This window comes from Pan paniscus, chromosome 9 (genome assembly GCF_029289425.2).
Source record: "Pan paniscus chromosome 9, NHGRI_mPanPan1-v2.0_pri, whole genome shotgun sequence".
Taxonomy (NCBI): Eukaryota; Metazoa; Chordata; class Mammalia; order Primates; family Hominidae; genus Pan; species Pan paniscus.
In genome coordinates this window covers 3,284,763-3,311,803 of record NC_073258.2, presented here as the reverse complement: position 1 = coordinate 3,311,803, position 27,041 = coordinate 3,284,763, and the positions used below count along the sequence as shown (strand labels likewise).

The 27,041-nt window shown below is 60.4% G+C and overlaps 1 protein-coding gene across 4 annotated transcripts in view; it reads left to right on the top strand.

Annotated features, from left to right (window-relative positions):
• The first annotated feature begins 1,304 nt into the window (after positions 1 to 1,304).
• Positions 1,305 to 27,041, top strand: part of CHID1 (chitinase domain containing 1) — a 41,682-nt gene continuing 15,945 nt past the window's right edge. The window contains exons 1-8 of one of the 4 annotated variants that reach the window (XM_034931890.3): positions 1,305 to 1,421; positions 7,333 to 7,486; positions 8,994 to 9,143; positions 9,775 to 9,907; positions 11,116 to 11,160; positions 11,985 to 12,091; positions 12,695 to 12,756; positions 17,567 to 17,659. In XM_034931890.3, coding sequence (XP_034787781.1) covers positions 7,376 to 7,486; positions 8,994 to 9,143; positions 9,775 to 9,907; positions 11,116 to 11,160; positions 11,985 to 12,091; positions 12,695 to 12,756; positions 17,567 to 17,659 — 701 coding nt within the window. In that variant the 5' untranslated portion in view covers positions 1,305 to 1,421; positions 7,333 to 7,375. Of the gene's footprint in view, positions 1,556 to 3,529; positions 3,634 to 7,332; positions 7,487 to 8,993; positions 9,144 to 9,774; positions 9,908 to 11,115; positions 11,161 to 11,984; positions 12,092 to 12,694; positions 12,757 to 17,566; positions 17,660 to 27,041 lie in introns of those variants that run through there. The other 3 variants (XM_034931889.3, XM_034931891.2, XM_063608012.1) reach the window with 3 other exon arrangements.

Sequence of the window (27,041 nt, the reverse complement as noted above, 5' to 3'; positions counted from 1 at the left end):
GGATTACAGGCATGCGCCACCACGCCTAATTTTTGTATTTTTAGTAGAGACAGGGTTCCACCATGTTGGCCAGGCTGGTGTCGAACGCCTGACCTCAAGTGATCTACCCGCCTTGGCCTCCCAAAGTGCTAGGATTAAAGGCGGCGGCTGCCCGATCGATTCTGCAATTCTTTAGCGCCAAAGACCTCTGACCTCAATGAGATGCTAAAATGGCTAAGTGCCTTTCCTAAGAGAAGTTGGATGTTGCCATGGTCTCCTTAGCATTGGGGGGACTGCGCATATGTCCCTGAGGACACCTGCCATAGCTTACTGGGACCCTCTCCAGAGCTCTGCCAACTTGAGGTCTTCACCCCCAAAGGTCAGGCTTCAGGCCACCATCCAGGCCGTTTGCTGAGAGCGAGTGCTGAGCTGAGTAAGAGCCCACAGCTGGTGGGGGACGTGCGTCGCACCGCATGCAGCCCCCAGCCCCTTCTAGGAAAGGCGTGGGTGTCAGCTGGCAGAAAATACCGGGAAGGGAAAGAAGGAAACGTGACTAGAAAGAAAGACAAAGCTTAGTTTAAGGAGAAAGCTCCCAAGTAGCAGAAACGGGGAAGCAGCTGTGCAGGGTGTCTTGGAGCCCACGCGCGCCCCGGGAACGGCTGAGCGGGGCAGGGTGGGGCCTGGCCGTGCGGTTTTCTGTAGGAAACTGCGCTGGGAACGGCTAGGGCTGGGGGTGGGGGTCGGACAGCCTGTGCCGCGTAGAATGCGCGGTGACTCAAAAGTGCTGGCCACGCGCTCGTTCATCCAAGCGCGAGGGGCTGAGTTGGGAACTTGGTTTGCCTCCTGGGGCTCCGGCTCGTGCAATGTGCAAGGCGGGGGTGCGGACCGAGAGAGCGCGCGTTTCGGGCAGTCCCCGCTGGAGACAGCGCAGTGGGCGCCATCGGCCTGGGGATGGAGATGGTCCACCCAGGCGGGGGTCGGGGGGACGCCAGGAGTGGTGACTCCGGGTCCCCGCGGGAGCGTGCCGGGGCGGAGCCCACCGCGCGGTTCTCCCGGCACCGCCGAGCCGGGCAGAGGCCCTGGAGCCCAAGGCCCCGCGCGGCCCCACGCCAAGGGCGCCAGGCCTGCCTAAGAGCCTTGGCGCTGGGAACTCGGCTCCCCCTGGGCCGGGAACCTGATAACCAGCTCCAGCGCGAGCACCAGAGGCGCTCAAGGTGAACGCGCCGGGCCCGGGGTCCGCCCCCGGCGCGTCCCCGCCCCGGCCCCGGCGCCGGCCCCGACTTTCCGGCAGCCCTGCCCAGTCCCCTGTCCCGACCCAGCCCCTCTCCATCCCAGCGTGCCGTGCGCGGCGGCGGCGCGCGGGCGCCTGGGGCGGGACTTCCGGCGCGCTGGAGCGTCTTCCGGCCGTGCGTTTGTGGCCGTCCGGCCTCCCAGACATGCAGGTGAGCCCCGCGGCGGCCGGTCCCTGCTCCTCCTCCTTGCACGGCCTCAGTTTCCCTCCCGCAAAGTGGGCGCGCCGGGCAGCGAGGCTCGGCCCCGGGAGGACGGACGTGGGGTCGCGGGCGACGCCGGGCGGGTGCGTGAGAGAGAGCGAGTGTGTGAGGGGGCGTGTGAGAGGGTGTGAGGACGAGGGTGAGAGAGGGTTGCTATGAGAGCGAGGGCGAGCGAGAGCGGGGGTGGAGGGCGAGTGTGGACGGGGGCGCGTGTCGGGGGGACCGCGAGTGGGAGGTGGAGCGCGTGCGCTAGGGCGAGCAAGCCTGAGAGCTAGGCGCGCTGGGTGGAAGGGGCCTGAGTGCGCAGACAAGGGATGTGGCCGGCGGGTGAGGAGTGTGTGAGCGCGCGGCTCGTGTGGCAGAGTGGTGGCCATCGGTTCCCCAGGACCCCCAGAGGGAGCAGAGGCAGTAGGGCTCCAGGCGGGCTGCCCTCCCAGTGAGGGGCACGCGGTCCCCGTGAAGGGCGGGCGCATCAGACGCGATCCCACCCACCCTTGGTTCAGCCCCAACCCTTGAAGCTTCCATTGCTGACTGTCCAAACTGGAGGGTGACCCGCCCGCCCGTCCGCCTCGACTTCCTGGGCTCTAGTAATCTCTTAGCCTCCTAGCTACTTGGGACTACAGGTGTGCGCCAGCGCACTCAGCTAAGAATTTTTTTTTTTTTTTTTTTTTGAGACAGAGTCTCACTCTGTCACCCAGGCTGGAGTGCAGTGGCGCGATCTCGGTTCACTGCAACCTCTGCTTCTGGGCTTAAGGGATTTTCCTGTCTCAGTCTCCCGAGTTGCTGGGAGTACAGACGCACACCACTGCACCCAGCTAATTTTTGTATCTTTTTTAGAGACTGGGTTTCATCACGTTGGCCAGGCTGGTCTTGAACTCCTGATGGGGTGATCTGCCCGGCAGAAAAATATTTTTTGTAGAGACCAGGTCTGGCTGTGTTGCCAAAACCAGTCAAAAACTCCTGGCCTCCCAAAGTGCTAGGATCACAGGCCAGAGCTGCCATGCACCAGTTAGTTCTTCAAAACACAACAGAACAGGAGTTGTCAGTGCGTCCATCGCAGAATAGAGTTAGCTCTTATTGGCTGCTGTCGCTCTACACATGTACACATGTGCACACATGACATACACGTGTGCTGGGCTGTGACGTAAAGTGCATTTCTTACTGCTGGTCTCCATGAAAAGCATTGGAAAGCCCCTGCTGTGACTCCCATCATTTCCATCAACACCACCGAGGAGGTCCTGGGAGCGCAGGAAAGTGGGAGCAGTAGCGCTCCACCTTATCTTGTTACAGAGCGGTTTCTGGGACCCCTTTGGGTGACCAGGGTCGGGGCCTGTGCCTCTTCATAACACAACACATTCCCTTTGTGTGCGGGGCCGTTCTGCCCAAGGGAAGGTCATTGGCATTTGGGGAAGAAACGGTTTGATGCAGGAACACAGTGTGTGTGAGCCTGGGAGTCTGTGTTATGTGAAGAGCATGATGGAGAGTGTCCTCACGGGCCTCAGAGCCGAGCGGCCGGTGAGCAGTGGGGAGCGGGAGAGGTACCAAAGCCCAGACAAGGGCCTGGTTGCAGTGTGAGCACCCCTCACACATCACACACACCATCTCACTGGGGCAGTTGTCTGGAAAGTTCCATGGCAAGTCAAAGAAGCAGCCCAGCATTTGTGAGCAGCCTGTATCCAAGCACTCCATCGCAGAGCGGGCAAGTTAAGCGCGAGTGGACAGAGGCAGTACCCTGGCCTTGTGTTCAGTTAGGTTCTCCTAGTGTCCCCTCTGCTGGACACATGCTGGCAGGACTGTCTTCCTCTTCCACCCTTTCCTCTTCCTTCCCTGAAGTGTGAAATCACAGGTTGGGGGGCAGGGAGGTCATAGGCAGAGGGGCCACTAGGTGGGTGGACAGTGGCCCTGCTTCAAATCTGCAGGACGGCAGGTAGGGCAGAGACCCAGCCCTGTAGTGGTTGGTCACTGGGTACCTGAGTGTGCCCTCCAATTACTCCTGGGCCAGTCCCCTGGAGAACCACCGTTTGGTTTTTCATTCCTTTCCTTCCTCCCTGACCCAGATTTCCACCCAGAAGACAGAGAAGGAGCCAGTGGTCATGGAATGGGCTGGGGTCAAAGACTGGGTGCCTGGGAGCTGAGGCAGCCCCCGCTTCAGCCTGGCCAGGCAAGTGATTCTGGGCCGTCTTCCCTGTGCCATGGCCAGAACCCTCCCCACCTTCCCTGGGGCTGTTGCTGACTCAGACCAAGCCTCAGCTGCAGCAGAAAGACAGTGGGGCTAAGGGGAGGTGGCAGCAGGCTGCTGCCCTTGGTTCTGATTCTGGGATGTATCACTGAGGAGAGGGGCTGGTGAGGTTGGTCAGAGCAGAGGGTGGTGATCTGTGCCTGGGCCTTCTTATTCCCCCTGCACAGCCTCTCAGAACTGCCGTGGCTGTTCAGGCACTCACTGCCTTTGCCTGTGGCTCCATGTACTGGGTGCTGCTGTGCTTGCCCTGTGAGTTCCCTTCCTAACTCCCCATAAGCCTGCAGGTCAGGCTGTCTTGTGGCTCCCTGCCTCCTAGGTGAGGGAGCTTCACTGGTTGATCTTGCTCCAGGAGCGTGTTCTTTCTGTGCAGGTGTGTTGTGGGTGTATTGGGTACCAAAGCATGCAAACTCCCTGCCTGGGGGTAGCCACAGTCTCCTCAGTCTGCACCAGGAGCACCAGTCTCACCCAGGGAAGAGACAGGGCAAAGTGGGGCAGCGTGTGCCTCTGCAGAAGAAAGCAGGTCAAGGGGACGGTTTCAGAGGAAGTGAAAACAGGTTCCTGGCCAGGGAGTCTTTTGGGTAGGAGGGTAGGCACTGTGGTAGGCCTGGCTCTGGCAGCATCTTCTGACAGGTGCACCTGCCTGGCTGGGGTTCCTGGAGCCTCTTGGGCCTGGGCTCCCATATACTCAGGAGCCTGTGACCCAAGGGGAAGGCCATGTGCCCAGCTGCTGGGTAGTGAGTTGGGCTGAGCTCCCCACCTGTCAGGTATCTGCCTCTGCCCAGGCTGTGTGGGCCTCTCAGCTGGTCTAGAGGGGTCTGTGCTGCCAGAACTGTGAAACTAGCCAAGAGCTTCTTCCCAGCAGTGTCCCAAAGCTTCATGAAGGACTAACAGTCTGGCTGGGCTATGGTGGTGGTTCAGCTCCCCCTGCCGCTGCCCCCAACCCCAGTGAAAGATAGAAAGTAGAATCACTTTTTTTTTTTTTTTTTTTTTAAAGACAGTCTCGCACCGTCGCCCAGGCTGGAGTGCACTGGCACTATCTCGGCTCACTGCGAACTCCACCTCCTGGATTCACACCATTCTCCTCTCGAATAGCTGGGACTACAGGCGCCTGCCACCATGCCTGGCTAATTTTTTGTATTTTTAGTAGAGATGGGGTTTCACCGTGTTAGCCAGGATGGTCTCGATCTCTTGACCTCGTGATCCGCCCGCTTCGGCCTCCCAAAGTGCTGGGATTCCAGGCGTTAGCCACCGCGCCCAGCCAGAAAGTAGAATCACTTTTGTTGGCGGCCCCTAGAACCTAAAAGTGAACAGTGTAATAAAAGTTTAGTGCAGGAAGACTAGAAGATACAGATAAAGTAAAAGAGAAGAAACAGAATGACCAGTAATTCCAGATAGCCTGCTCATTTATTTTTTGTTTTGTTTCTTTGTTTTTGAGAGGGAGTTTTTGCTCCTGTTGCCTAGGCTGGAGTGCAATTGTGCGATCTCGGCTTACCGCAACCTCTGCCTCCCAGGTTCAAGTGATTCTCCTGTCTCAGCCTCCCGAGAAGCTGGGATTACAGGCATGCGCCAGCACGCGCAGCTAATTTTGTATTTTTAGTAGAGACAGGGTTTCTCCATGTTGGTCAGGCTGGTCTCGAACTCCCGACTTCAGGTGATCTGCCTGCCTTGGCCTCCCGAAGTGGTGTGATTACAGGCGTGAGCCCCCGCGCCCAGGCTACTTTTTTGTTTGGTTTCTTAAGCTTCCACGTGAAGGGCATGTCGTTTGCTTTCTACCACCCCTCCCTACATGCTTTCTCTGTGGGACTGAACTGTGGAAGTTCTGTCTTGTAGCATCTTCATTGACTGGCACTGCCACGAGCATGGCAGTGCCTGTCTGTGTTCCAGCATCTGGGAGAGCCAGGTCCATGAACATCCTCATGTTTTCAACGTATGTGGAAAATCCCCCATGGCTGGGCGCGGTGGCTCATTTTGGGAGGCAGGCAGATCACGGGAGGCCAGGAGCTTGAGACCAACCTGGCCAACGTGGCGAAACCCCATTTCTACTAAAAATACAAAAACTAGCCGGATGTGGTGGCACGCGCCTATAATCCCAGCTACTCGGGAGGCTGAGGTAGGAGAATCGCTTGAACCCAGGAGGCGGAGGTTGCAGTGAGCCAAGATGGCGCCACAGCACTCCAGTGTGGTGACATAGCAAGACTCCAACTCAAAAAAAAAAAAAAAAAAAAAAAGTCCCACAGCCGGGCGCAGTGGCTCACACCTGTAATCCCAGCACTTTGCGGGGGCCGAGGTGGGCAGATCACCTGCGGTCGGGAGGTGGAGACCAGCCTGGCCAATGTGGTGAAACCTCGTCTCTATTAAAATACAAAAATTAGCCAGGTGTGGTGGCGGCTGGGATCCCAGAGTGCTGGGATTCCAGGCATGAGCCACCATGCCCAGCCGGGACATTTTTTACTGGCATGTCTTTTCTTGATTTGTGAGATTTATTTGCATGTTATGAATAGATTATGGGTAGAAATCCGTTGTCAAGTGTGTTCCAAATATTCTTTCTGGTTTATTATTTGTCTTCACATTTCCTTCTTTATTTCCTGAATGAAAGTCTTACATTTGTATGTAGTTCTACTCCAGTGGTATTTTCTTTCCTAATCTCTCCCATTGCTCATATAGCTGGAAAAGCCTTCTCCACCCTGAGACTGCATAAATAGGTAGCTATATTTTCTCCTAGTACTTAACGTGGCATCACCACCATCATCGTTATTATCGTAGGCTTCTCTGAGCCTACGATTTTTTTCTTTTTTTCTTTTTTTCTTTTTTTGAGATGGAGTCTTGCTCTGTCCCCAGGCTGGAGTGCAGTGGCATGATCTTGGCTCACTGCAACCTCTGCCTCCTGGGTTCAAGCGATTCTCCTGCCTCAGCCTCCCGAGTAGCTGGGACTGCAGGTGCACGCCACCACACCTGGCTAATTTTTATATTTTTAGTAGAGATGGGGTTTCACCATGTTGGTCAGGCTGGTCATGAATTCCTGACCTCAGGTGAATTGCCCGCCTCAGCCTCCCATTAAGTGTTGGGATTACAGGCATAAGCCACCGCACCCGGCCCAAATATTTAATTTTTGTAGGATCTCACTATGTTGCTCAGGCTGGTCTCGAACTCCTGGGCTCAAGTAATCTTCCCACCTCGGTCTCCCAAAGTGTTGGGATTACAGGCGTGAGCCGCCACGTGGCCCAGCCTGTGGCTTCATTATTTTACACTTAAGCCCTACCATGGTTTGGCTTTCTTTGGGTTTGAAGGAGGAGGTGGGAACCAATGCTTTTCTAGATTGCCAGTGGTGGTCAGGGCGGCCTTGGGCTGTGAGGGGAGGGTTCTATGGCTGATGGTGAGGAAGCTCCTTTCTGGGTATCTAGGAGGAACTGGTGGCTCAGTCAGGAGGCCCAGGAGTACTGGAAAATAGACTGTGGCCGCCAGGGCTGGTCCAGGTCAGGGCTCTGTCCCAGTGGCCAAGGCTTCATCCAGTGCCATGAGGACCCAGGCCCTATTAGGAGAAAGTGGCCCCATCAGCAGCGGGGTTGCCCATGTGCTGCATTTCTCTGCCGGTTGTTTGAATGTGCTCTGCTTTCCCTGCAGCCCTCTGGACCCCGAGGTTGGACCCTACTGTGACACACCTACCATGCGGACACTCTTCAACCTCCTCTGGCTTGCCCTGGCCTGCAGCCCTGTTCACACTACCCTGTCAAAGTCAGATGCCAAAAAAGCCGCCTCAAAGACGCTGCTGGAGAAGGTAAGGGTGGCCTGGGGACTTGAGGTGACTGTACTGGCTGAGGGCTGATCCATCATCCTCTTCTTTCTGTCCACTGGGGCCTGTGAGCCAGGAGGCTCGAGGGGCTTGGCTCCTCACAAAGGCACCTGATGAGCCCGCAGCCGGTGGGTGGCCTGTGTGTGGTTCTGGGGCTCTGGCCAGTCAGCACCTCTGAGTGAGCAGCCTCTGGAGCCAGGTTTTGAGGGCAAGCGGGGTGCCTCCCCACTCACCCGACGTGGGGCTTGTTTTATGTGCCAGTTGCCAGTTTCCATGCTCTACCTCTCGTTTATATCACCTGCATCTTCATCTTGCTGTCTTTATCATGGCCTTGAGCTGTGTTTGCCTCATGCTTTTTGGGACGTTCCCCTGGGATGGCCCTGGGGATTGCACCTTCAAGGGTGTAAACTCATAGAACCACCTCTCAGCCCCAGCAGTCCCCATGCCGCTGGCCAGACCGTGCCACAGGACTGTAACTGTGACCTAGTCCTGGATTGGCAGATGCTTTCTCTGTGCTGTATGGGGGCAAATAAACCATGCAGTGGACATCTTTCTCTCACGGGGCCCCTTGGGGCGAGGTCAAGGGGAGGCTGAGCCGGGCCACAGAGTGTGGACAGAAGAGACAAGTTGATAACTGGATGGAAGGTTTCCATGAGCAGAGGTGGAGTAGGGGCAGGTGTGACATGGCAGGAAAAGACTCGCATTGGCCGGGGGGGTGGCAGGCAATGGTTGGCCAGCAGGGTCACGTTGGCGGGGGCGGTGGCAGGCAGTGGTTGGCCAGCATGGTGGCGTGTGCCTGGCATGTTCTTTTCTTTTTTTTTTGAGATGAAGTTTTGCTCTTGTTGCCCAGGCTGGAGCGCAATGGCGCGACCTTGGCTCACCGCAACCTCTGCCACCCAGGTTCAAGCGATTCTCCTGCTTCAGCCTCCCGAGTAGCTGGGACTACAGGCGCCCGCCACCATGCCTGGCTAATTTTTGCATATTTAGTAGAGATGGGGTTTCACCATGTTGACCAGGCTGGTCTCCAACTCCTGACCTCAGGTGATCCACCTGCCTCGGCCTCCCAAAGTTCTGGGATTACAGGCGTGAGCCAACGCACCCAGCGCACCTGGCATGTTCTTGTCCAGCAAAGCGTATGGCCCTGGAGTGCCCGGATGGGTATCGAGTGGCCAGAGCTGGTGCAGACCATCCACCCTCACATGCAAGGTGGGAGCCACCATAGCTGTCTGTCTGCCTGCCTGCCTTCCAGCCCGGAGCAAGGGTGGGAAAGGCCCTATACCGTCGGCCAGTGTCTGTTGACGGCCAGAGTGCTTCTGAATTGAATTGCCTGCCGTGGCCTCGATCCTCAACATACAGGGTCTCCGGGTCAGCAGCACTGTGTGGATCCAGAGACTCGGCTGCTGGCTGAATGGAAGGGACTTGCTGGGTGGGGCTCTGTGCTCTACACTGTGGACAGATGACTGAGGCTTTTCTCTCACTCCTTTTATTTCAGAGTCAGTTTTCAGATAAGCCGGTGCAAGACCGGGGTTTGGTGGTGACGGACCTCAAAGCTGAGAGTGTGGTTCTTGAGCATCGCAGCTACTGCTCGGCAAAGGCCCGGGACAGACACTTTGCTGGGGATGTACTGGGCTATGTCACTCCAGTAAGTTGGGGCCCTCACAGTGCAGAGGGAGGTCCTGAGGCTCAGGTGGGCTGCCCTGGCCCCGTGATGGCCTCTTCTGGCCAGTCAGTGATGGGGGTCTATGTTCTGATCTCCCGGAGCTGCCGCTGCTGTGAGGCTACGGTGGGAGAGATGCCATTCTGGAGATGTCAGAGTGTAAGACCTTGGGGGTCTCTCCAGGGGCTTGCTGTGCTGATCTCTGTGGGTTCCCCCTGAATCCAGAGGTGGGCTCGCAGGTCGTCTGGGGTCAGGAAGTGGATGTGCAGAGCCAACCCTGGGCCAGGGAGGGGTGGGTTCTCACACCCAGCCTCCTCTTCTCTTGCTGTTCCCAGCTGCCAGCCTGCAGCAGTGGTGTGCACTAGCTCCAGGTGGGGCTTAAGACAAGCACCAGTCACTTTTGGTGAAAGGGATGTCGTGGCCGGGGTCCCAGGCTGTGAGTGGCAGTCCAGAGTAGGAGAAGGATACCGCAGGCCAGGAGCTGATGTCAGTCCGGGCTGGTATCTGTCTACACTGGCCAGCCCTGGGCACGTCCAGAGGCGCCAGAATGACAGCACCATGGTGAGACAGGTGCTCACTCACCTGTCCTCCGTCTGATGTCTCCATCTTTTGCCAGTGGAACAGCCATGGCTACGATGTCACCAAGGTCTTTGGGAGCAAGTTCACACAGATCTCACCCGTCTGGCTGCAGCTGAAGAGACGTGGCCGTGAGATGTTTGAGGTCACGGGCCTCCACGACGTGGACCAAGGTTCTCATCCTTCCTGCTTGACTGTGCTTGCCCCACAGGCTGAAAAGAGTGTGAGTGCGAGAGCAGGGGTGTGTGTGTGTGAGTAGGTATGTCTCTGTTTGTGGGTGTCTCTGTATGGGAGTGTGTGTGTGTCTCTGCGTGATTTAAGTGTGAATGTGAGTGTGTAAGTGTGAGACTGATGATGTGGGAGAGAAGAGATTGTGAGTGTGTTGAATGTGACTGTCGGTGTGGACATGTCTAAGTGTGAGACAGTGGGTGTGAGTGTGGTGACTGTGAGGACCACGCCCTTACCCCTTGGGGCCCAGCCGGCAGAGCAGGCCCATGGTGTGGGCTGGTGTGCTAAGTGGGAAGGTGAGTGTGGAGCAGGGCAGGCCTGGTGGAGGGGGTTTCTGAGGTGGTCGCCACGGTGGGACCCTCTGCAAGGCCAGGTTGGTGCCTCAGAGTGTTCCGCCCAGGTCTGCGCGTGGTCCAGGTGGCTGTGAGGGGGGCCTTCCCTTGCACTTCCGGGCTGCACACAGGCGTGTGCAGGACAGGCTCTACAATGACTCAGGCAGCCTCTGGGCAGCAAAGGGCACGGGCCGTTGGCTTCTCCTCCTCTGTCCCTCTCTCAGCGATTTTCATTCAATGCCAGGGAGGAGGGTGGGGTTCAGGCGGAGGCTGCCTCCTGATGGCACATCCTGATGACGTCTGCCCGAGTTTACGTGGCCGCACCTTGCGTTTGGGCTCGGACAGAGAGAAATGGCAGGGGAAGTGTTAGGCGGTTTTGGAGTTCAGAGAGCAGGAGTGGTTTTCCCTGACACTAAGAGAACTGTGGGGAGGTGTTGGAGTGTCAGCCAGTGTCAGGGCCTGGTGGGTCTGGCCATCCCTCAGCTCGGAGAAACCTGACCTTCCCCAGGCCCTAGGATGCAGCTGCCTGTCCCCCTGGCCGGCCACAGGCTCTGAGCTGTCCCAGCTCAGGGAGGGTAAGCTCAGAGCTGCTCTGCAGGGTCAGGACGGGGGCCTTGGCCAGAAGGGTGGAGAGTTGGGGTCAGGAAGAGGGTGTGGAGAGCCAGCCCTGGGCCAGGGAGGAGTGGGTTCTCACACCCGCCTCCCCGCCCCTGCCCTTCCCCTTGCGTATTGTGCGGCTGCCACGTTTTCCTCCTCAGGTAGGCTGGGTCTTCCAGTTGGGCGCACGTGCCTGTGTTGACTGTCCCCTCCATGTCCCACAGGGTGGATGCGAGCTGTCAGGAAGCATGCCAAGGGCCTGCACATAGGTAAGTCCGGCAGGCCAGGAGTGGAGGCCCTGATGGCTCAACCTGCGAGGGTGGACAGGTGGGCACTGGGGTCTCCACATGTTCCTGATCACCCGGCTGTGCTACTGTGGCACAGGTTACTTTGACCGCTCAGAGATGAGGCTGGCCCTGGCCTGGCATTCACAGCCCTTAGTCTGGCTGGAGTCCTGAGCTCTCCTCCCCACACAGGCTGTGGCCCTCCAAAGCCAGCACCTCCTTGGCCAGTGGCATTGCCCTCATTGTTCTCCCTCCCATTTCTTCCTTCATTTACCTGATGAGTCCTATCAGGGCAGCTGGGGCCAAGCCCTGGGCTTGGCCTGAGGGTGATGCTGACCTGGCCCATCTGTGCCCCTGTAGCTCACGGCTGGGGAAGGGGGGACATGTGTCCCCACGTCCAGTGGCAGCCTCAGAGGCAGTGGATTAAGAGCACAAGTTGCCAAGGGAGAGACTCTGGGGGATGCTAGAAGCAGGTGACAGGGCTGAGCTGGAGCAGCCGGAGTCTGTCCCAGCCTCCCTCCTGTAAGGTGGGGCCACTACTATGCTGAGCCCTGTGGGGAGCTGGTGTCAGGGTACCAGGACTGTCAGTGTCTGCTCGCTCCTTCCCCACCACCCCTCCCTCCCCAGCCTGTGAGGCTCTGGGACATCCTCTCTGGACATGTGGCTGCTCCAGGTGGCCTCCCTGCCCCTCACTGTCTGGTCTCACTTCCCTCTGGAGGCCAAGGGGATGCCCTTTTGAGGCAGCAAGAAGCAGGGGCCCTCCAGCATCTCCCAGTCACGGCCCCCATGTGTGTCTGTTGCCCCTGCAGTGCCTCGGCTCCTGTTTGAGGACTGGACTTACGATGATTTCCGGAACGTCTTAGACAGTGAGGATGAGATAGAGGAGCTGAGCAAGACCGTGGTCCAGGTGGCAAAGGTGAGACCTGTGTGCTGCTCCAGCCTCTGAGCACAGCCCCCCAGGTCCCACCTGGCCGTCTGGCTGGGCCTCCCGCGAGGCCTCCACTCGGCTTTTCTGGCTTCTGCCCTGGGCACCTTCTGGTGCAGCCCCCATCTTCCAGGGAAGGCAGCATCAGCCAGGCTCAGGCTACTGTTCACTTTCTTGACCATGGGTCCTCTGGAGGTCCCAGGCGTGGGAGACCTGTCTGCTGGGCCAGGGTTCTTCCCTTGGGCAAAGCCCAGCTGCCTGCTACCCTCCTGGGAGGGGACCCAGCCCTGCTGGCTGCCAGTATGCCTGGGCCTTGGGTCAGGGAGCCCTCAGGCCCCCGGGGTGGGGTTGGGGGAGGTGCATGGGTGGGCAGGATGCATGAGACCACTGGCCCCTCCACTCCTGTTCCTCTGGGACCCCCCACACTTCCTCCTTCAGACAGGCCCTTCTGGGCATACAGCCCAGGCTTGGGTCTTGCCTTGTGAGTGACCAGGCCACAACCTGACCATGTGGGCCGAGGTGGCGGGCTTCTTGTCTTTCCACCCATCCCTCCTGGGCCTCCAGGCCCTCCTTACCTGTGACTGCTTCTTTCAGAACCAGCATTTCGATGGCTTCGTGGTGGAGGTCTGGAACCAGCTGCTAAGCCAGAAGCGCGTGTGAGTGGGCACAGGTGGTGGTGGGTGGCCCTCCTCCTGGCCCTGGTGTTTGAAGGAGGCTGGAGGAAAGACCAGGGGTTTGGGGAGGGCCTTCCTTCCACAGTCCCTGTGCCTGGGGTGGAGATGGGGCTGCACAAAAGATGGACACCTGCTCAGAAAAGTGGAAGCAGCCTGTGGCAGGCAGCCGGCTCTGAACGCATTGCTGCACCAGGCCTGATGCCTCTCTTGGGTGGTCAGAGGAACTCGAGGACCCTCATTCATGAGGACTTGGCAAGAGAAAGATGGCCCGGATGGTGACAGCAGGTTGAGCTTGGACACAAGCAGAAACTCCTCACTGAGCTTTGGGGAGCCTTCCCGGGGGTGTCCCTGAGCACGGCCAGGACCTGTGGTGTGGACTGCCATGGCGGCCTCTGGGGAATGCCTCCCAGGCCCCCAGGCTTTGTAGCAGTCCACTCCACTGGGAGACGGCCACAGCACTCCCTCACGCCTCCTTTTGCCACATCAGAGCCCAGCCCACCCATGACCCTAGCAGGTTCCCACTCCCTGTGGGCCACATGACCAGGAATGGAGGGAGTGATAGGAAGTGCCATGGCTCCCCCGCCTGGCCTGGATTGGACTGACCACAGCCCTGAGGAATGGCCCTTCCTTGGTCCTGCCCAAGTAGCCCTGCCAACTCACCGAAACAGCTACCTTCCCTGTTCTGCCAAAGTGGACGACTGCCGCGCAAAAGATAGCAGGGGGACAGTACTGCTGCCCAGGATGTTGGTAGGGGGCGTCCTCGACATGCTCAGGACAGGTGGACTCCTCTCATTCCACTGGTTGCAACGAGCGAGGCTGGCGCGGTCTCCACTGCAGGTGCCTGCACAGCAGAGTCCTATGGCAGCTGTCCAGCCCTTCAGCCTTCTGTGTGAGCCGTGGGTTCTGGAATCGGCTCCCCCGCCCCCACCACCTGAAGTAGTTCTGGTTGGGCTTTAAGAGCCCAGGCCTGAGCTCAGGCTGCATGGTGTCCCCTGCAGCAGCCATGGCACTTTCATCCCATTGCTGCTGTGGGCAAAGGAGCTGCAGGTCCAGGCTCTGCCCACCTGGGGCAGCGTCCCCACACAGATCTTAAGCTTGAGGGAGGGAAGGGACATTGTTGAGGCAGAGCCCATGAGGGGTAGGGCAGGATTCCTGCCCAGGGGCTCAGAGGACCCTCAGCCTGGAGCCGGTACAGGCCCTGCCCCTGTGAGTGGCTCCAGCCTCTGCAGCCCTGCCGCTCCTCCCACTGGGCTCTGAGGGACTCACTGGCTGGGAGGCAGCAGTCCAAGGCTCTTCCCGGAACTGCTCCCAGGCGCCGGCTCCAAAAGAGCCCTGGAGTCCTGTTTCCTGGTGCCCAGACCCCCACACCCTCCGCCAGCACCCCTCAGTGTGGTCCTCCACTGGATCCTGGTGCCCAGACCCCACTCCCTCAGCCAGCACCCCTCAGTGTGCCCCCCACCAGATGTGTCCAAGAGGCTCCTCTGTCTGCTTCCCTCCTGGGAGGCCTGGCAGCAGCAGGAGGACAAGGTGCTGTGTGAAGGGAGGCTGGGAGGTGCACTGCAGTGGGGGTAAGGATGTCCGCAAGGCCGTGGGGAGCCTGTTGTCTGCACAGCCTCTGAGGGGCCCCAGCTTTGCCGGAGGATCAGGTGCCTGCGTTCCTGGCTGAGGGACAATCCCAGGCCCTGCCTTGGGGGGTTCTTGCTGAGCCGTGGGCAGTGGACCCTGCTGGGGCTGACCTTCCATTACCCTCTGAGGAGAGGGGTGTCTCAGCAGGAGACAGAGCCCGCCTGTTTCCAGCCTTCTCACTAATCCTGGGAGAGCGGGTCTATTAATCAGAGATTTGCCATACTCATTTCCGTTTCAGAGCATTAGGTAGGCAGTGAGATGGCACCAGAGGCTCCTCAGGAGATAGCCTCTTGTCTGGGGTGGAGGCTGGGGGTGCTGAGACAGCCTCGTGTCTGGGGTGGAGGCTGGGGGCCCTGAGACAGCTTCATGTCTGGGGTGGAGGCTGGGGGTGCTGAGACAGCCTCGTTGTGTCTGGGCTGGAGGCTGGGGGTGCTGAGACAGCTTCATGTCTGGGGTGGAGGCTGGGGGTGCTGAGACAGCCTCGTTGTGTCTGGGCTGGAGGCTGGGGGTGCTGAGACAGCCTCGTTGTGTCTGGGCTGGAGGCTGGGGGTGCTGAGACAGGCTCGTTGTGTCTGGGCTGGAGGCTGGGGGTGCTGAGACAGCCTCATGTCTGGGGTGTAGGCTGCAGGTGCTGAGACAGCCTCGTTGTGTCAGGGCTCCCGACGGGTCATGAACGTCAGGGTGGGAGGGCAGGAGGCAGTAGGGGGGTTGCTGAGCTGGAGTGGGCGCAGCAGGGGAGGACGGTTGGGAGCAGCCTGCGAGCACCTCGTGTCCAGGCTCCTGCGGGAAGGTGGGGAGCTGCGGGAAGGTCGGGAGCTGCCAGCATGGCAGGGGCAGGCAGTATCCAGGCTCCTCAGAGCAGCTTGGCAGATTCCTTTGGGCATTCTGCTGCCTGGGAGCTGCCTCAGCACAGTCCTGCCTCTGACCACCACCTGGGACCCCAGCCCCCAGTGTGCCAGGCCCAAGACTGGGCTCAGCAGGTTCGGTCCCATGCACTGGGCCCTGGACAGAGGCTCAGGGGCAGCTTTTCCTGCAGAGTTTGTTGGCAGTGCCCTTAGAAGGGATGTTGCTGCCTCTGGTCCCTCCTGAGCTCTGGATCAGCCCCTTACAGTTGTCCACATGCCCAGAGGGGCTGTGTTAGGGGCGCTCGGAGCCACCAGTGCCAGCAGCTGGCAGTATGAGGGGGTCTGTCATGAGGAGCACTCCGGGCAATGCTGCAGCACTGTAGCTGCAGCTCACGTCGCCTCCGGGGCCCATGTTGTCTCCTGGGGGCCTGGGTAGACCTGACTCACACCTGTCCTCCTTGAAGGCCAGCTCTGGGCCACACCGTGAGCCTGACTGTGGGTGGACACCCAGGCTCCCTGGGCCCCTCACAGAGTGGCTGGGGGCACCTTTTGGCCCTGAGGTCTGGTGTGGTCCTGGAGGAAGGCCATCCCACCACCATCCTGGGGAGCTGTGGGTACCTGCAGACAGCATAGAGCCCACAGGCTGGGAACCAGGCAGGAGACCCCCAGGTAGGGTCAGCTTCCCCAGGCATCTGGGCAGGGCTTACTCTGCTCACTTTGCTCTGGTGTTTCAGGGCCGGGGGCAGCACCCTCCTTGACCACCACCTCTAAGTGGCGCACAGTGTGTGACAGCCTCTGGTACCCATAGAGTTGTGGACACAGCTGCAGAGGCGTGAGGATGGGCTGCCCAAAGACACTGCTCCCCACTGAGGACTGTACCTGCATTGCAGCTGGCAGAACTAACACCAGATGATGTGGGCCAGAGTTACCCAGGAATTGACGGGGGCTTGGCTGGGAAAATGACAGTCCCACTTGGGCCATGTCAGGGAAACAGGAGCTGCCACTATGCAGCAGTTGCACGTGCCAGGCCCTGGTCCTGGCACCATTGGGAGCACCAGGGCCTCTGGGTACTGGCTGAGGAACCATCACCTCGTCCTGACCTAACCCGGTTCTCACTGAGCCCCACAGAGGCTTGTGCTGGAGTGGGGCGGGACCTGGGGCCACCAGGGGCCGGCTCTTGCCCCACTCTCAGTCCTCCTGTCATCCCCTAAGGGATGGGTCTCCTCCCCAGATGGGGCTGCTCCCAGGGGCCTGCAGCGTGAGAGTGACAGTCTCCTATGTGCGGTAACAGCCAGAGCCTGCCCAGTGTGGACATATCACCCTGAAACCCAGCTTTGCAGCAGCATGTGCTCCTGGCCAGTTTCTGCAGAGGCCACCTGCAGGGTAGACTCATGGGCACCAGCATGTGCACACGGCCGGCTTGGGGTCCTGACGGCTGCTCCTAGGCCATGCTAGGAGGGGGGCTAGTGCCATCCCTTGGGGAACACTGCCAGCCTGCTCTGAGATGCTCCTGCCCCCTCCACCTCCAGGGGCCAGAGGAGGCCTAACTGCTGCTCCCTGTCTCCTGCCCTGCCTGGTACCCTGCCCTCTCCTTCCCTGAGGTACACCAGGCAGGTGGGGCCCTTGGAGTGCCCTGCGGCCGCCCTCGGGTCAGTGTCCTGGGCCTGCTGGGGGCCTTTTCTTACCTGGTGTGTCCTTTTTTTTTTTTTTTTTTGAGACGGAGTCATGCTCTTCAGCCCCGGCTGGAGTGCAGTGGTGCGATCTCAGCTCACTGCAACCTCCACCTCCTGGGTTCAAGTGATTCTCCTGCCTCAGCCTCCTGAGTAGCTCGGATTACAGGCACGTGCCACCACACCCTGCTAATCTTTGTGTTTTTAGTAGAGGCGGGGTTTCGCCATGTTGGCCAAGGTGATCTGACCTCAGGTGACCGCCCACCTCGGCCTCCCAGGGTGCTGGGATTACCGAAGTGAGCCACCGTGCCCAGCTTTTTCTTTTTTTTTTTAACCTGCCATGTCTTTAGGTGTCTGAAGTGTGATGTACACACGTGGGGCTGTCTCTGGTTGTTTGAGCCCCTCTTTCTGGGGATTCCTGGGGTACTGCACAGGCCCCCACTCTAGGGGGGCCCATTGGGGCATGAGACAGTGTTGTTGGGGCTACATCCAGAAATGGATAGGAAGTTCCCACGAAGGGACCCACCTGCCCTGCTGCAGGGTGTCAGGCTGGGGACCAGCCCCACCCCTCCCTGAGGCAGCAGGTGTCACAGAACCCTGGGAGAGGCCTCAGTGCCAGGCACTGCTGACCCCACCTCTCGGTTCTTGCAGGGGCCTCATCCACATGCTCACCCACCTGGCCGAGGCTCTGCACCAGGCCCGGCTGCTGGCCCTCCTGGTCATCCCGCCTGCCATCACCCCCGGGTAAGTGCTGCTCTTGAGATGTGGGGGTGGCTGTGGAGGGCTCTGGGGTCGGGGGCAGCCAGTGCAGGGTGTCGGCCAAAGGGCCCAGGCCCTCCTGCTCAGCACCCAAACCTCATCCCGTCTGTATAGAGGCTTCAGCTGCCACACACACACTGTGCCCCTGTGCTGGGCACAGAGAAGGCTCCAAGTCAGCACGTGAGTCCCAGGGGCAGACCTGGGGGCCAAGTGGACAGAAGCAGGCTGGGTTGGGGAGTCACAGAGCCCAGGCAGGGCTGGCTTGGCTGGGGGCACCCCAAGGTGTCGAGGCAGAAGTCCCAGGGCTCTGCCCAGGGCAGCCCCTCAGGCAGACACTGGGCTTCCCGGCCCGCCACTCTGGAAAGCTGCCAGCCCTCTGCACCTCTGCACCTCTGCAGCCTTCTCTCCCTCCAGAGGCAGAGAGGTGACTGCGGGCCACTTGCTGTGTGCGGTTGGGTACACCCCCAAACCCGAGGTTGGCTAGAGGGACTCACAGAAGAGCCAGTTTGTGCTCACAGGAGGCGGCCACCCTGCAGATGCCTGTGCCAGCACAGGCCGGCCATGCCTCAGGGTAGCACCCCTGGCTAAGGAGGCAGCTTGGTGGCCTCCTTCACAGCCTGTAGGCTGCTGAGGGCCCTTTGCACAGTCAACTGACTTTTCTCTCCAAGCTTTCCAGGGCTCTCCGCTGATCAGTGTGGGCTGCAACTGGGCAAGGCAGTGCTGGGGCAGACACAGCAGCATGTCCTGCAGACCAGGTTTCAGACCTGTGCCCCTGGTTCCGCTGTCGTGGCCAGGTTCCTCCCCTGGAGCTGGGGCAGGCTGTGCTTAGACCCTTCTGGCTCCCAGCACAACGCAGTTGCTAGTTCCTGGGGGGTCAGACTGATCCTTTGATGGAAGACCCTGGAAAGTGGAAAGCAGAAGAGGTGCTGAGGGCTGAGCCCTGGAGGCTGCTTCGTGCATGGCCTGAGCTTCTTGCACACGTACCCAGCATTGTGCAGACAGAACTCCCTCTGCCTGTGACCAGGCGTTGGGGGTCCTGTCCCAGGCCGAGCCCTGGGGAGCCTCCTGTCTGCAGCACTGCTGTGTGCCCTGGCCCCTCCCTCTCCCTTATGTGCCAGCTGGGCTGACCTGTGGGTGGTGCTGGTGAGCAGGGGCCTGGCTGTGCCTAGGCAGTTCTGCTCCTGCAGCCCAGCAACCTCAGCCTCCCCGGCAATAATGGGCCCAAGTCCAGGGCTGGGGTCTCACCTGTGTCCCGGGTTTGGGGCCCCCACGCTGCGTCTTTTTCTTTTCTTTTTCTTTTTTTTGAGATAGAGTCTCACTCTGTCGCCCAGGCTGGAGTGCAGTGGTGCGATCTTATCTCACTGCAACCTCTGCCTCCCAGGCTCAAGTGATCCCCCACCTCAGCCTCCTGAGTAGCTGGGACTACAGGCACATGCCACCACACCCAGCTAATTTGTGTATTTTTTTTTTTTTTTTTGGAAATGAGGTTTCGCCATGTTGCCCAGGCTGGTCTTGAACTCCTGGGCTCAAGCGATCATCCCACCTCGGCCTCCCAAGCCACCGTGGCCAGCCTTTTCCGATGTGAGGCACTAATGTCTGACCTGTGTTCCCAGGGTTTGAAGGGGGCTGGCAGGGGCTGGCTGTGAGGACACGTCCTTCCTGAGCTGACAGCACCTGTTTCAGGTGGTTGGGAGGACTGCAGGCCTGGGGCTGGGAGAAGATTCCTCGGGGCGGCAGACACTCCTTGTCCAGAGGCCATGGGCGTGGCCACCTCTGAGGCACTGATTTCATGGGGCTCCCGGGTTGCCCTTTGTGCTTAGGGGAGCTGCAGAAGCAGCCATCGGTGGGGACCAGCTCAGGAGCCCAGGGCAGTTCTTGAGGCTGGGGCAGAGGACCAGGTGCCTGTCTTCTGCTGGTGGCAGCCTCTGCCTGAGCTTCTGGCCCTAGGCAGGAAGTGGGCAGTTGGAGCTGGGCCAGGTCCCTGCCCCTCACCCCACAGCAACCAAAGCTCACAACTCCATTTGCATGGCGCTGGTGGGGGTTGCAGCTGTAGGGTGGGATGCACGCCAGGGCTGTGGGCACGGTGACCAAGCTGGGGGCGGGGCCGAGGCCCACGGTGGGGGTCCCCGGGGAAGTGGGACCCAGCTCGGGGGAGGGCTGGGCACTGCTGTTGTGTGCCCGCTCCACTGGAGCACAGGGCTGTGCCCTCCCAGTCGGCGGGGCCGGTGAAGGTGCTGAGGCTCCCGTGGGTTCTCCCAAGGCTCTGGCTACAGCCCCAGAGGTGAGGAGGGCTGTTTTGTCATCTGTGTTTATCCTCCCCCCATCCCACTTTGAGGGAAGAGCAGCCACTGCAGAGGAGCCTCGTAAATCCCTGTCCCTGGTGCTTTTGCAGCAGCGCGTAATTGTGCTTGTCACTCAGCTCCCGAGAGCGGCACTGCCAGCACACAGGCTCGCTCTCTCCAGGGGCACTGTCCGTGGAACAGCGGCCCCTGGAGAGAGGTCTGCGTGCTATGGGGAGGGGCACCCCAGTCGCCAAATGCAAATTTTATCGTGTCCTTCGTCAGCAGACAGAGGCAGCCCTAACTCAGCTGCCACAGACCCCAGGGTATCTGGTCCTGGAAGTGAGCACTCTGCGGACCTCCAGCCCTGCTCCCACAGTCAGTCTCAGCAATGGAGGAGACCCAGGGGCAAAGCCACAGCGTAAACCCCACAGGCCAGTGGGACCAACAGGCTGTCCCCAGGTGCCCATGTGGTGGTGCCATCCTTAACATGGGAGCAGAACCCTTGGGTCACTCTCTAGTTGGCCCCTTGTGTTTTCTGGGCATCGTTAGCTACTGGGACCCCCTTGGGTCCAGGGAGCTGACCTCAGGAACCCAGGAAGGGCTGGTTTCCTTCCTGGGCCCTGCTGGCGCCGTTGCCGGCCTTGTTGTCAGTGGTCCACTCTGAGGTGGGCGGGGCCGCGACCCTGGCCATCTCCTCCAAGCCCCGTGGTTCAGGGCCGGCCATCGCTGTATCTGAGGTGGGCGGGGCCGCAACCCTGGCCATCTCCTTCAAGCCCCGTGGTTCAGGGCCGGCCATCGCTGTATGTGGAGGCTGACTCAGCAGTCAGAGAAAGGTGACGCATGGGGGTGCCGTCACCGGATCCCCAGCAAGCACGTTTGCACAGAAGCCCCTGTTCCCGTCGCCCACCTACCTCTTGCCCGCAGCCTCGGGGGATGGGGCAGGCCGCGTGCTGGCAGTGTGTGTTGAGGCCTCAGTGGGGGACCGCAGGCACCCCGTGCAGTGTGGACAGGCCGAGGTCCAGGCTGAGGTCGGGCCCCAAAGGGCTGAAGGGTGCTAACCAGCCAGTCAGGGAGCGGGCTAGGCCTGTAGGCTGAGGAACAGTAGAGCAGCCATCGTGAGGGGGCGAGGATGCCAGCAGCACAGAGGGGCCAGGCGACCCAAGGCCATGGGGAGCAGGTTCAGAAATCTCTGACAGGTGGGCAGAGGGGGAGGGGAGCTGTGGGTGGAGGAACAGCTGTGGCCGCTGGCTGCTGGGGGCAGATGCCCTGAGCGTGGGAGATTGCAGGGACAGTGATGCCGGCATCTGTTAGGGTTGGGGAAAGGTATTCCCTTGGACTGCTATGGGGCCTGACAGTGATGCCACCATCTCTGTTAGGGTTGGGGACTGGCATTCCCTCAGGGCTGCTGTGGGGCCTGGCTCTGCAGGTGGCAACTATAGGGCCAGGTGGTGTGGCTGGCAGGGACTAGGGACCATAGGCCAAGCCCACGCCTTCCTCACATTCAGCCTGGAGGGAGGTCAGCTGAATGGAGGTCAGAGACTACGGCTCTCCCCTGCTGGGTGGCTGGAAGATGAGAGTCTAGGGAGACAGGGAGGCTAAGCCCACAGGGTCTGGTAGCTGGAGTGCAGGAGCAGGGAAGAGATGGGCCCACCCCAGCAGATGGCTGCGGGAGGGGTTGACGTGGAGCCGACGTTCCTTTTGCCTGGCGTCAACTGCAGTGATGCAGATGTCACCCAGAGATGGCAGCTGGTCGGCCGAGGGAAGAGGGGGCATCTGCCACGTGGGCCCAGTGTCAGGACCAAGGTGGGTGGGTGGGGGTTTCAGGGAGGTCGCAGGTAGAACGTGAGAGTCGTGCTGTGCTGGAGGGACGGTGTGGGTACATGGCAGGAGACTGTGGGCTCACTCGTGTCACCGTCTCCCCTTGGATCTGGGAGGATGCTGTTCTGGAGGCCGCAGCCGCCCCGGCCTCTGGCAGCTGTGGGGTCCACGTGGCTGGAGGGACCTGGTCAGGCCCCAGCCTGGGATTGTTCAGTGTGAGGCAGCCAGCTGGGCAGTGCACCCCCAGGGCCCTGGGGCACAGAGCAGCCTGTCTCAGCACAAAGCCTGAGCAGGGGCAGCCCGGGAAGAGCAGAGTGCGTCCAGTCGTCTGGAGGGGGAGGGGCACTGGCGTTGGTGTGGGCCCGGGGTCCAGTCGAGGCCGAGTGGGCAGGCACTGGCGTTGGTGTGGGCCCGGGGTCCAGTCGAGGCCGAGTGGGCAGGCACTGGCGTTGGTGTGGGCCCGGGATCCAGTCGAGGCCGAGTGGGCAGGCACTGGCGTTGGTGTGGGCCCGGGTTCCAGTCGAGGCCGAGTGGGCAGGCACTGGCGTTGGTGTGGGCCCGGGGTCCAGTCGAGGCCGAGTGGGCAGGCACTGGCGTTGGTGTGGCCCCGGGGTCCAGTCGAGGCCGAGTGGGCAGGCACTGGCGTTGGTGTGGGCCCGGGGTCCAGTCGAGGCCGAGTGGGCAGGCACTGGCGTTGGTGTGGGCCCGGGGTCCAGTCGAGGCCGAGTGGGCAGGCACTGGCGTTGGTGTGGCCCCGGGGTCCAGTCGAGGCCGAGTGGGCAGGCACTGGCGTTGGTGTGGCCCCGGGGTCCAGTCGAGGCCGAGTGGGCAGGCACTGGCGTTGGTGTGGGCCCGGGGTCCAGTCGAGGCCGAGTGGGCAGGCACTGGCGTTGGTGTGGGCCCGGGGTCCAGTCGAGGCCGAGTGGGCAGGCACTGGCGTTGGTGTGGGCCCGGGGTCCAGTCGAGGCCGAGTGGGCAGGCACTGGCGTTGGTGTGGCCCCGGGGTCCAGTCGAGGCCGAGTGGGCAGGCACTGGCGTTGGTGTGGCCCCGGGGTCCAGTCGAGGCCGAGTGGGCAGGCACTGGCGTTGGTGTGGGCCTGGGGTCCAGTCGAGGCCGAGTGGGCACTCACCTTGCATGCCGCTGCCTGCATGGGGCCCACCCAGGACATGGCGATGGGAGGGCCGGCAGCTGGCTGTGATGAGCTCCTTTTCCTTCTTTCCTTCCTCCCGGGGCTTTCGTTCCTCAGAAATGAATGCAGAACATGGTGTTTTCGGTGTGAGCGGTAATTCTTGTTCATCGGAAGTCACGCTGCGTCTAATCCGTGACAAGCTGTTACCTCATTGCTCAGCCGTGGTGATCCCCTCTTGTCCGGGTGCCACGGGGCATGGAGACAGATGGCTCTGCTGCCGGCCCTCGCATGTGTCTGGGTGAAGGACACAGGCTGGGGAGGACACCTGGCAGTGGCCCTTTTGCAGCGTTTCTTGCAAGTAGGAGGAGGTCCACATTCCCGGGTGGTCCCGAGGGCCAGCGCCGGGTGGGGGTTGGCAGGACCGGGGGCACAGGCCTGGTGCCCTCCCCTCTCTCTCCCACTGATCACCACCGTGAGCTGCTTCCGCCTCCGGATGGGGCCTGCTTTGTTCCCTCGTGTTGTGTTACCACCCTTGAAAGCGTGAGGACCGTTCCTAGCCTGCGGCCGTGGTTGGTGCCCAGCTGTAGCAGAGTTGTTGGGTCAGTGGGCGGCTGCGTGAGCCCCGAAGGGAAAATGCAAGCTGTGCCACAGGCATGTCACATGTCAGCATGCTGCACTGAGGGGCGTGGTGTGGAGCCATGTCCCCTGGCAGGACTGCCCCTTCCTGCTTGGGGATGTCGTGGAGCTGCATTTCTGGTGGACGCATGGGGAGCATTCGTGGTTTCTGTGCCACATTCTGTAGCTGGTGGGAACCAGATCCTGGACACGTGGCCTCACCTACCAAGGCCTTGTGGAGTGAAGCCAGCTCTGCCAGGAGTGCCTGGTGTGGCCAAGGCCATGAGGTGGTGGAGGGCACGGCGCCCACGAGAGGGACAGGGGTGTTGCAGCACCGTGGATGTGGGGGAGGCACACGAGCCCGGCTCACGGCAGGACCCCACATGTCTGATAGCAGCGTGTGAAGCGGGACTGGGTGCTTGGAAGGGCATCATGGGCACAGGGGAGGGGTTGGACTGTGGGGCAGGCCCCTGCAGAGTAGAAGCTGCGGCTGACAGGGCTGCCATGAGATTGGCAAAGTAGGAGCCAAAGGGACAGGCAGTCCTGCTGGCCATGGTCCTAGGTGCAGCAAAGGCCCAAGTCAGAAGCAGAACCGTGGAGCACGTGAGAGGAAGGAGTGACAGACACAGACAACTCGGACCAGGATGTGGGTGCATCAGAAGACATCACAAAGGAGCGAGAAGACCAGCCTCTCGCCAGGAGGACGATGCTGCCCACACCACTGACCAGGAGCACATGACCACCTGAGAGAGCTAGAGGGAGAGAAAATGTGAACACAGTGGTGGGAAAGCAACGACGGGCTGCGTGTGGAGGTGCGCGCCTGTAATGCCAGCATTTGGGGAGGCTGAGGCAGGAGGATCGCTTGAGCCCAGGAGTTTGAGACCAGCCTGGGCAACATAGTGAGACCTCATCTTTACAAAAAATTTAAAAATTAGCTGGACATAGTGGCACCTGTGGTCCCAGCTACTCGGGAGGCTGAGAGGAGGAGCTTGAGCTCAAGAGGTCTTGAGGCTGTAGTGAGCCGAGATTGTGCCACTGCACTCCAGCCTAGGCAACAGAGCAAGACCCTGTTTCAGAAACAGAAGAGAAGAAAAGAAAGAAAGCAACAAAGACCCCAGAGAACAGCGGGCAGGAGACCTGGACTCTGAACCACGAGAGGCCACAGTGGATGCGTGCGTGGAGCTGATGGGCAGGCCAGGAGTTGCTCAACCATGTTATTCATGAGAGAAGCACAAATGAAAGCCACGGGGAGATCACGGCTCAGGAGCAGCCAGGCTGGGATGGAACCGACGCAGCCAATGCTGCCTGGCATCTGCCGCCAGGACCTGAGCGATGTGGGGCTGTGAGCCGGGGGGCTCTGTGTGGGAGGGGCCAAGGGGCCGCCTGGGACCAACTCGGAGAGGCACTGGCAAGCCCGAAGCCCGCCTTCCGGCAAGGCCTCTTCCTGGTGCAGTCGGCACCTTTTTGCTGTGTCCTCACATGGCAGAGAGCTGTGGTGTCTCTTCTCATAGGGACACTAACCACCATGGGGCACGTCATCATGGCCTCGTCTAGCTCTAATCACCTCCTAAAGGCCCCGTCTCCAGAAACCATCGCATCAGTGGTTAGGGCTTCAACATAACCATTTGTGGGGACACAAGCACCCTGTCCACAGCAAGACCGATTCATCAATTGTCTTGCTGTGTTGCCCAGGCTGGAGTGCAGTGGCATGATCAGGGCTCACGGCAGCCTCCACCTCCCGGGCTCAAGCCATCCTCCCACCTCAGCCCAAGTAGCTGGGACTACAGGCACACACCACCACACCTGGCTAATTTTTTAATTAATGTGGAGACAGAGTCTTGCTGTGTTCCCCAGGCTGGACTCCAACTCCTGGGCTCAAGAGATTGACCTGCCTCAGCCTCCCCAAATGCTGGGATTACAGGTGTGAGCCATCACACCCAGCCATTTTTCCTTTTTTTTTTTTTTTTTTTTTGAGACGGAGTCTTGCTTTGTCGCCCAGGCTGGAGTGCAGTGGCACGATCTCGGCTCACTGCAAGCTTCACTTCCCGGTTTCACACGGCATTCTCCTGCCTCAGCCTCCCGAGTAGCTGGGACTACAGGCGCCCACCACCACGCCCGGCTAATTTTTTTGTATTTTTAGTAGAGACGGGGTTTCACTGTATTAGCCAGGATGGTCTCGATCTCCTGACCTCGTGATCCACCCGTCTCGGCCTCCCAAAGTGCTGGGATTACAGGCGTGAGCCACTGCGCCCGGCCCATTTTTCCTTTTTGAATCAACTAAAAAAGGCAAGAGGATCGCTTGAGCCCAGAAGTTCAAGGCTGTAGTGAGATAGGATCGTGCCGCTGCACTCCAGCCTGGGTGACATAGAGACCCCATCTCAGAAATAAAAAAGAAATGACCTTGTGTGTCGGTGAGAGGACCTGGGTGGAGGCCTCGGCCCAGAGGGAGGTTGCAGGGCAGGAAGGTTCCAGTGGACACCTGGATTTGGGGCTGAAGTCTTAGGGGCACCTGGTTATAGAGAGGGGCCAAGGCACTGAGGGAGGCCACCGGGAGTGATGGGCATAGTGCTGGGAGGTGTTTGTCGGGGATCTGGGTGAGGCTGACCGTGCCTGAGCGGTGGGGCTGGCAGGCATCAGGAAAAGAGGTCGGGGCTGAGGGGACCATGGATGATGCTCCACGTACCTGCAGGCCGGGACAGCCTGGGGTGGACAGACTCTGGGGCCTGGGCCTCTCATCGTGCTCAGCAGAAGAGGAAGGCCCAGACCTTGGTCCTGGTAGACTCAAGGCAGGGGCTGGGATAAAACTGCACATCTGGAGAGGTGCTCCTCAGACCTGCCAGGTGGGTCCAGGGATCTGCAGGAGGTGTCTTGGGCCCTCAAGCCCCTGACAGAAGCCCCAGCACTGAGGCCCTTGGCGTGGTCCAGATTTGGTAGCCCAGTGACCCTTGAGCAGAGGAGGGGTCACAACTGAGGGAGATCAGGGCCCACAGCCTCACTGCCTCACAGGGACCCCCCCCTCACTTCAGTGCATGCTGCTCCTCCGGCCGCGTCCCCCATGCTGTTGTCCTATGTCCTGCTGCTGTGGGGCCCTCGGCCCCCTCGGTGTTGACCTTCATGTACTGCTCCTGTCTCCCCTTGGCTTATAGATCTGGGTGTGGAGGGGCCGTAGGCCAGCACCCAGCTCTCCCTGGGCCAGGCGGGAAGGCTTCCCCAGGAGACACTAGTCCCCAGTGGATCCAGGTCAGGAAGGAGCAGGTCCCCGAGGGAAGGGCTGCCATCCAGAGATGGCCCAGGGGCCAGGCAGACAGAACAGGGCCGCTTCCTCCGCAGTGCCCATGCCACAGGTGTCCGCAGCCGACCACCTGCCCTGGCGCCCCTTCCCCCATGCGAATGTGCCACACAGCCTTGCTCCATCCCTGGGAGTCAAGCACTTGTCCTTCCTGTCTACCTGCTGAGGTCCAGTGAGGGCTTTGGACAGCCTGGCTCGGCCAGGCCGACCCTGAGTGGGCTTGAGGGCTGCGT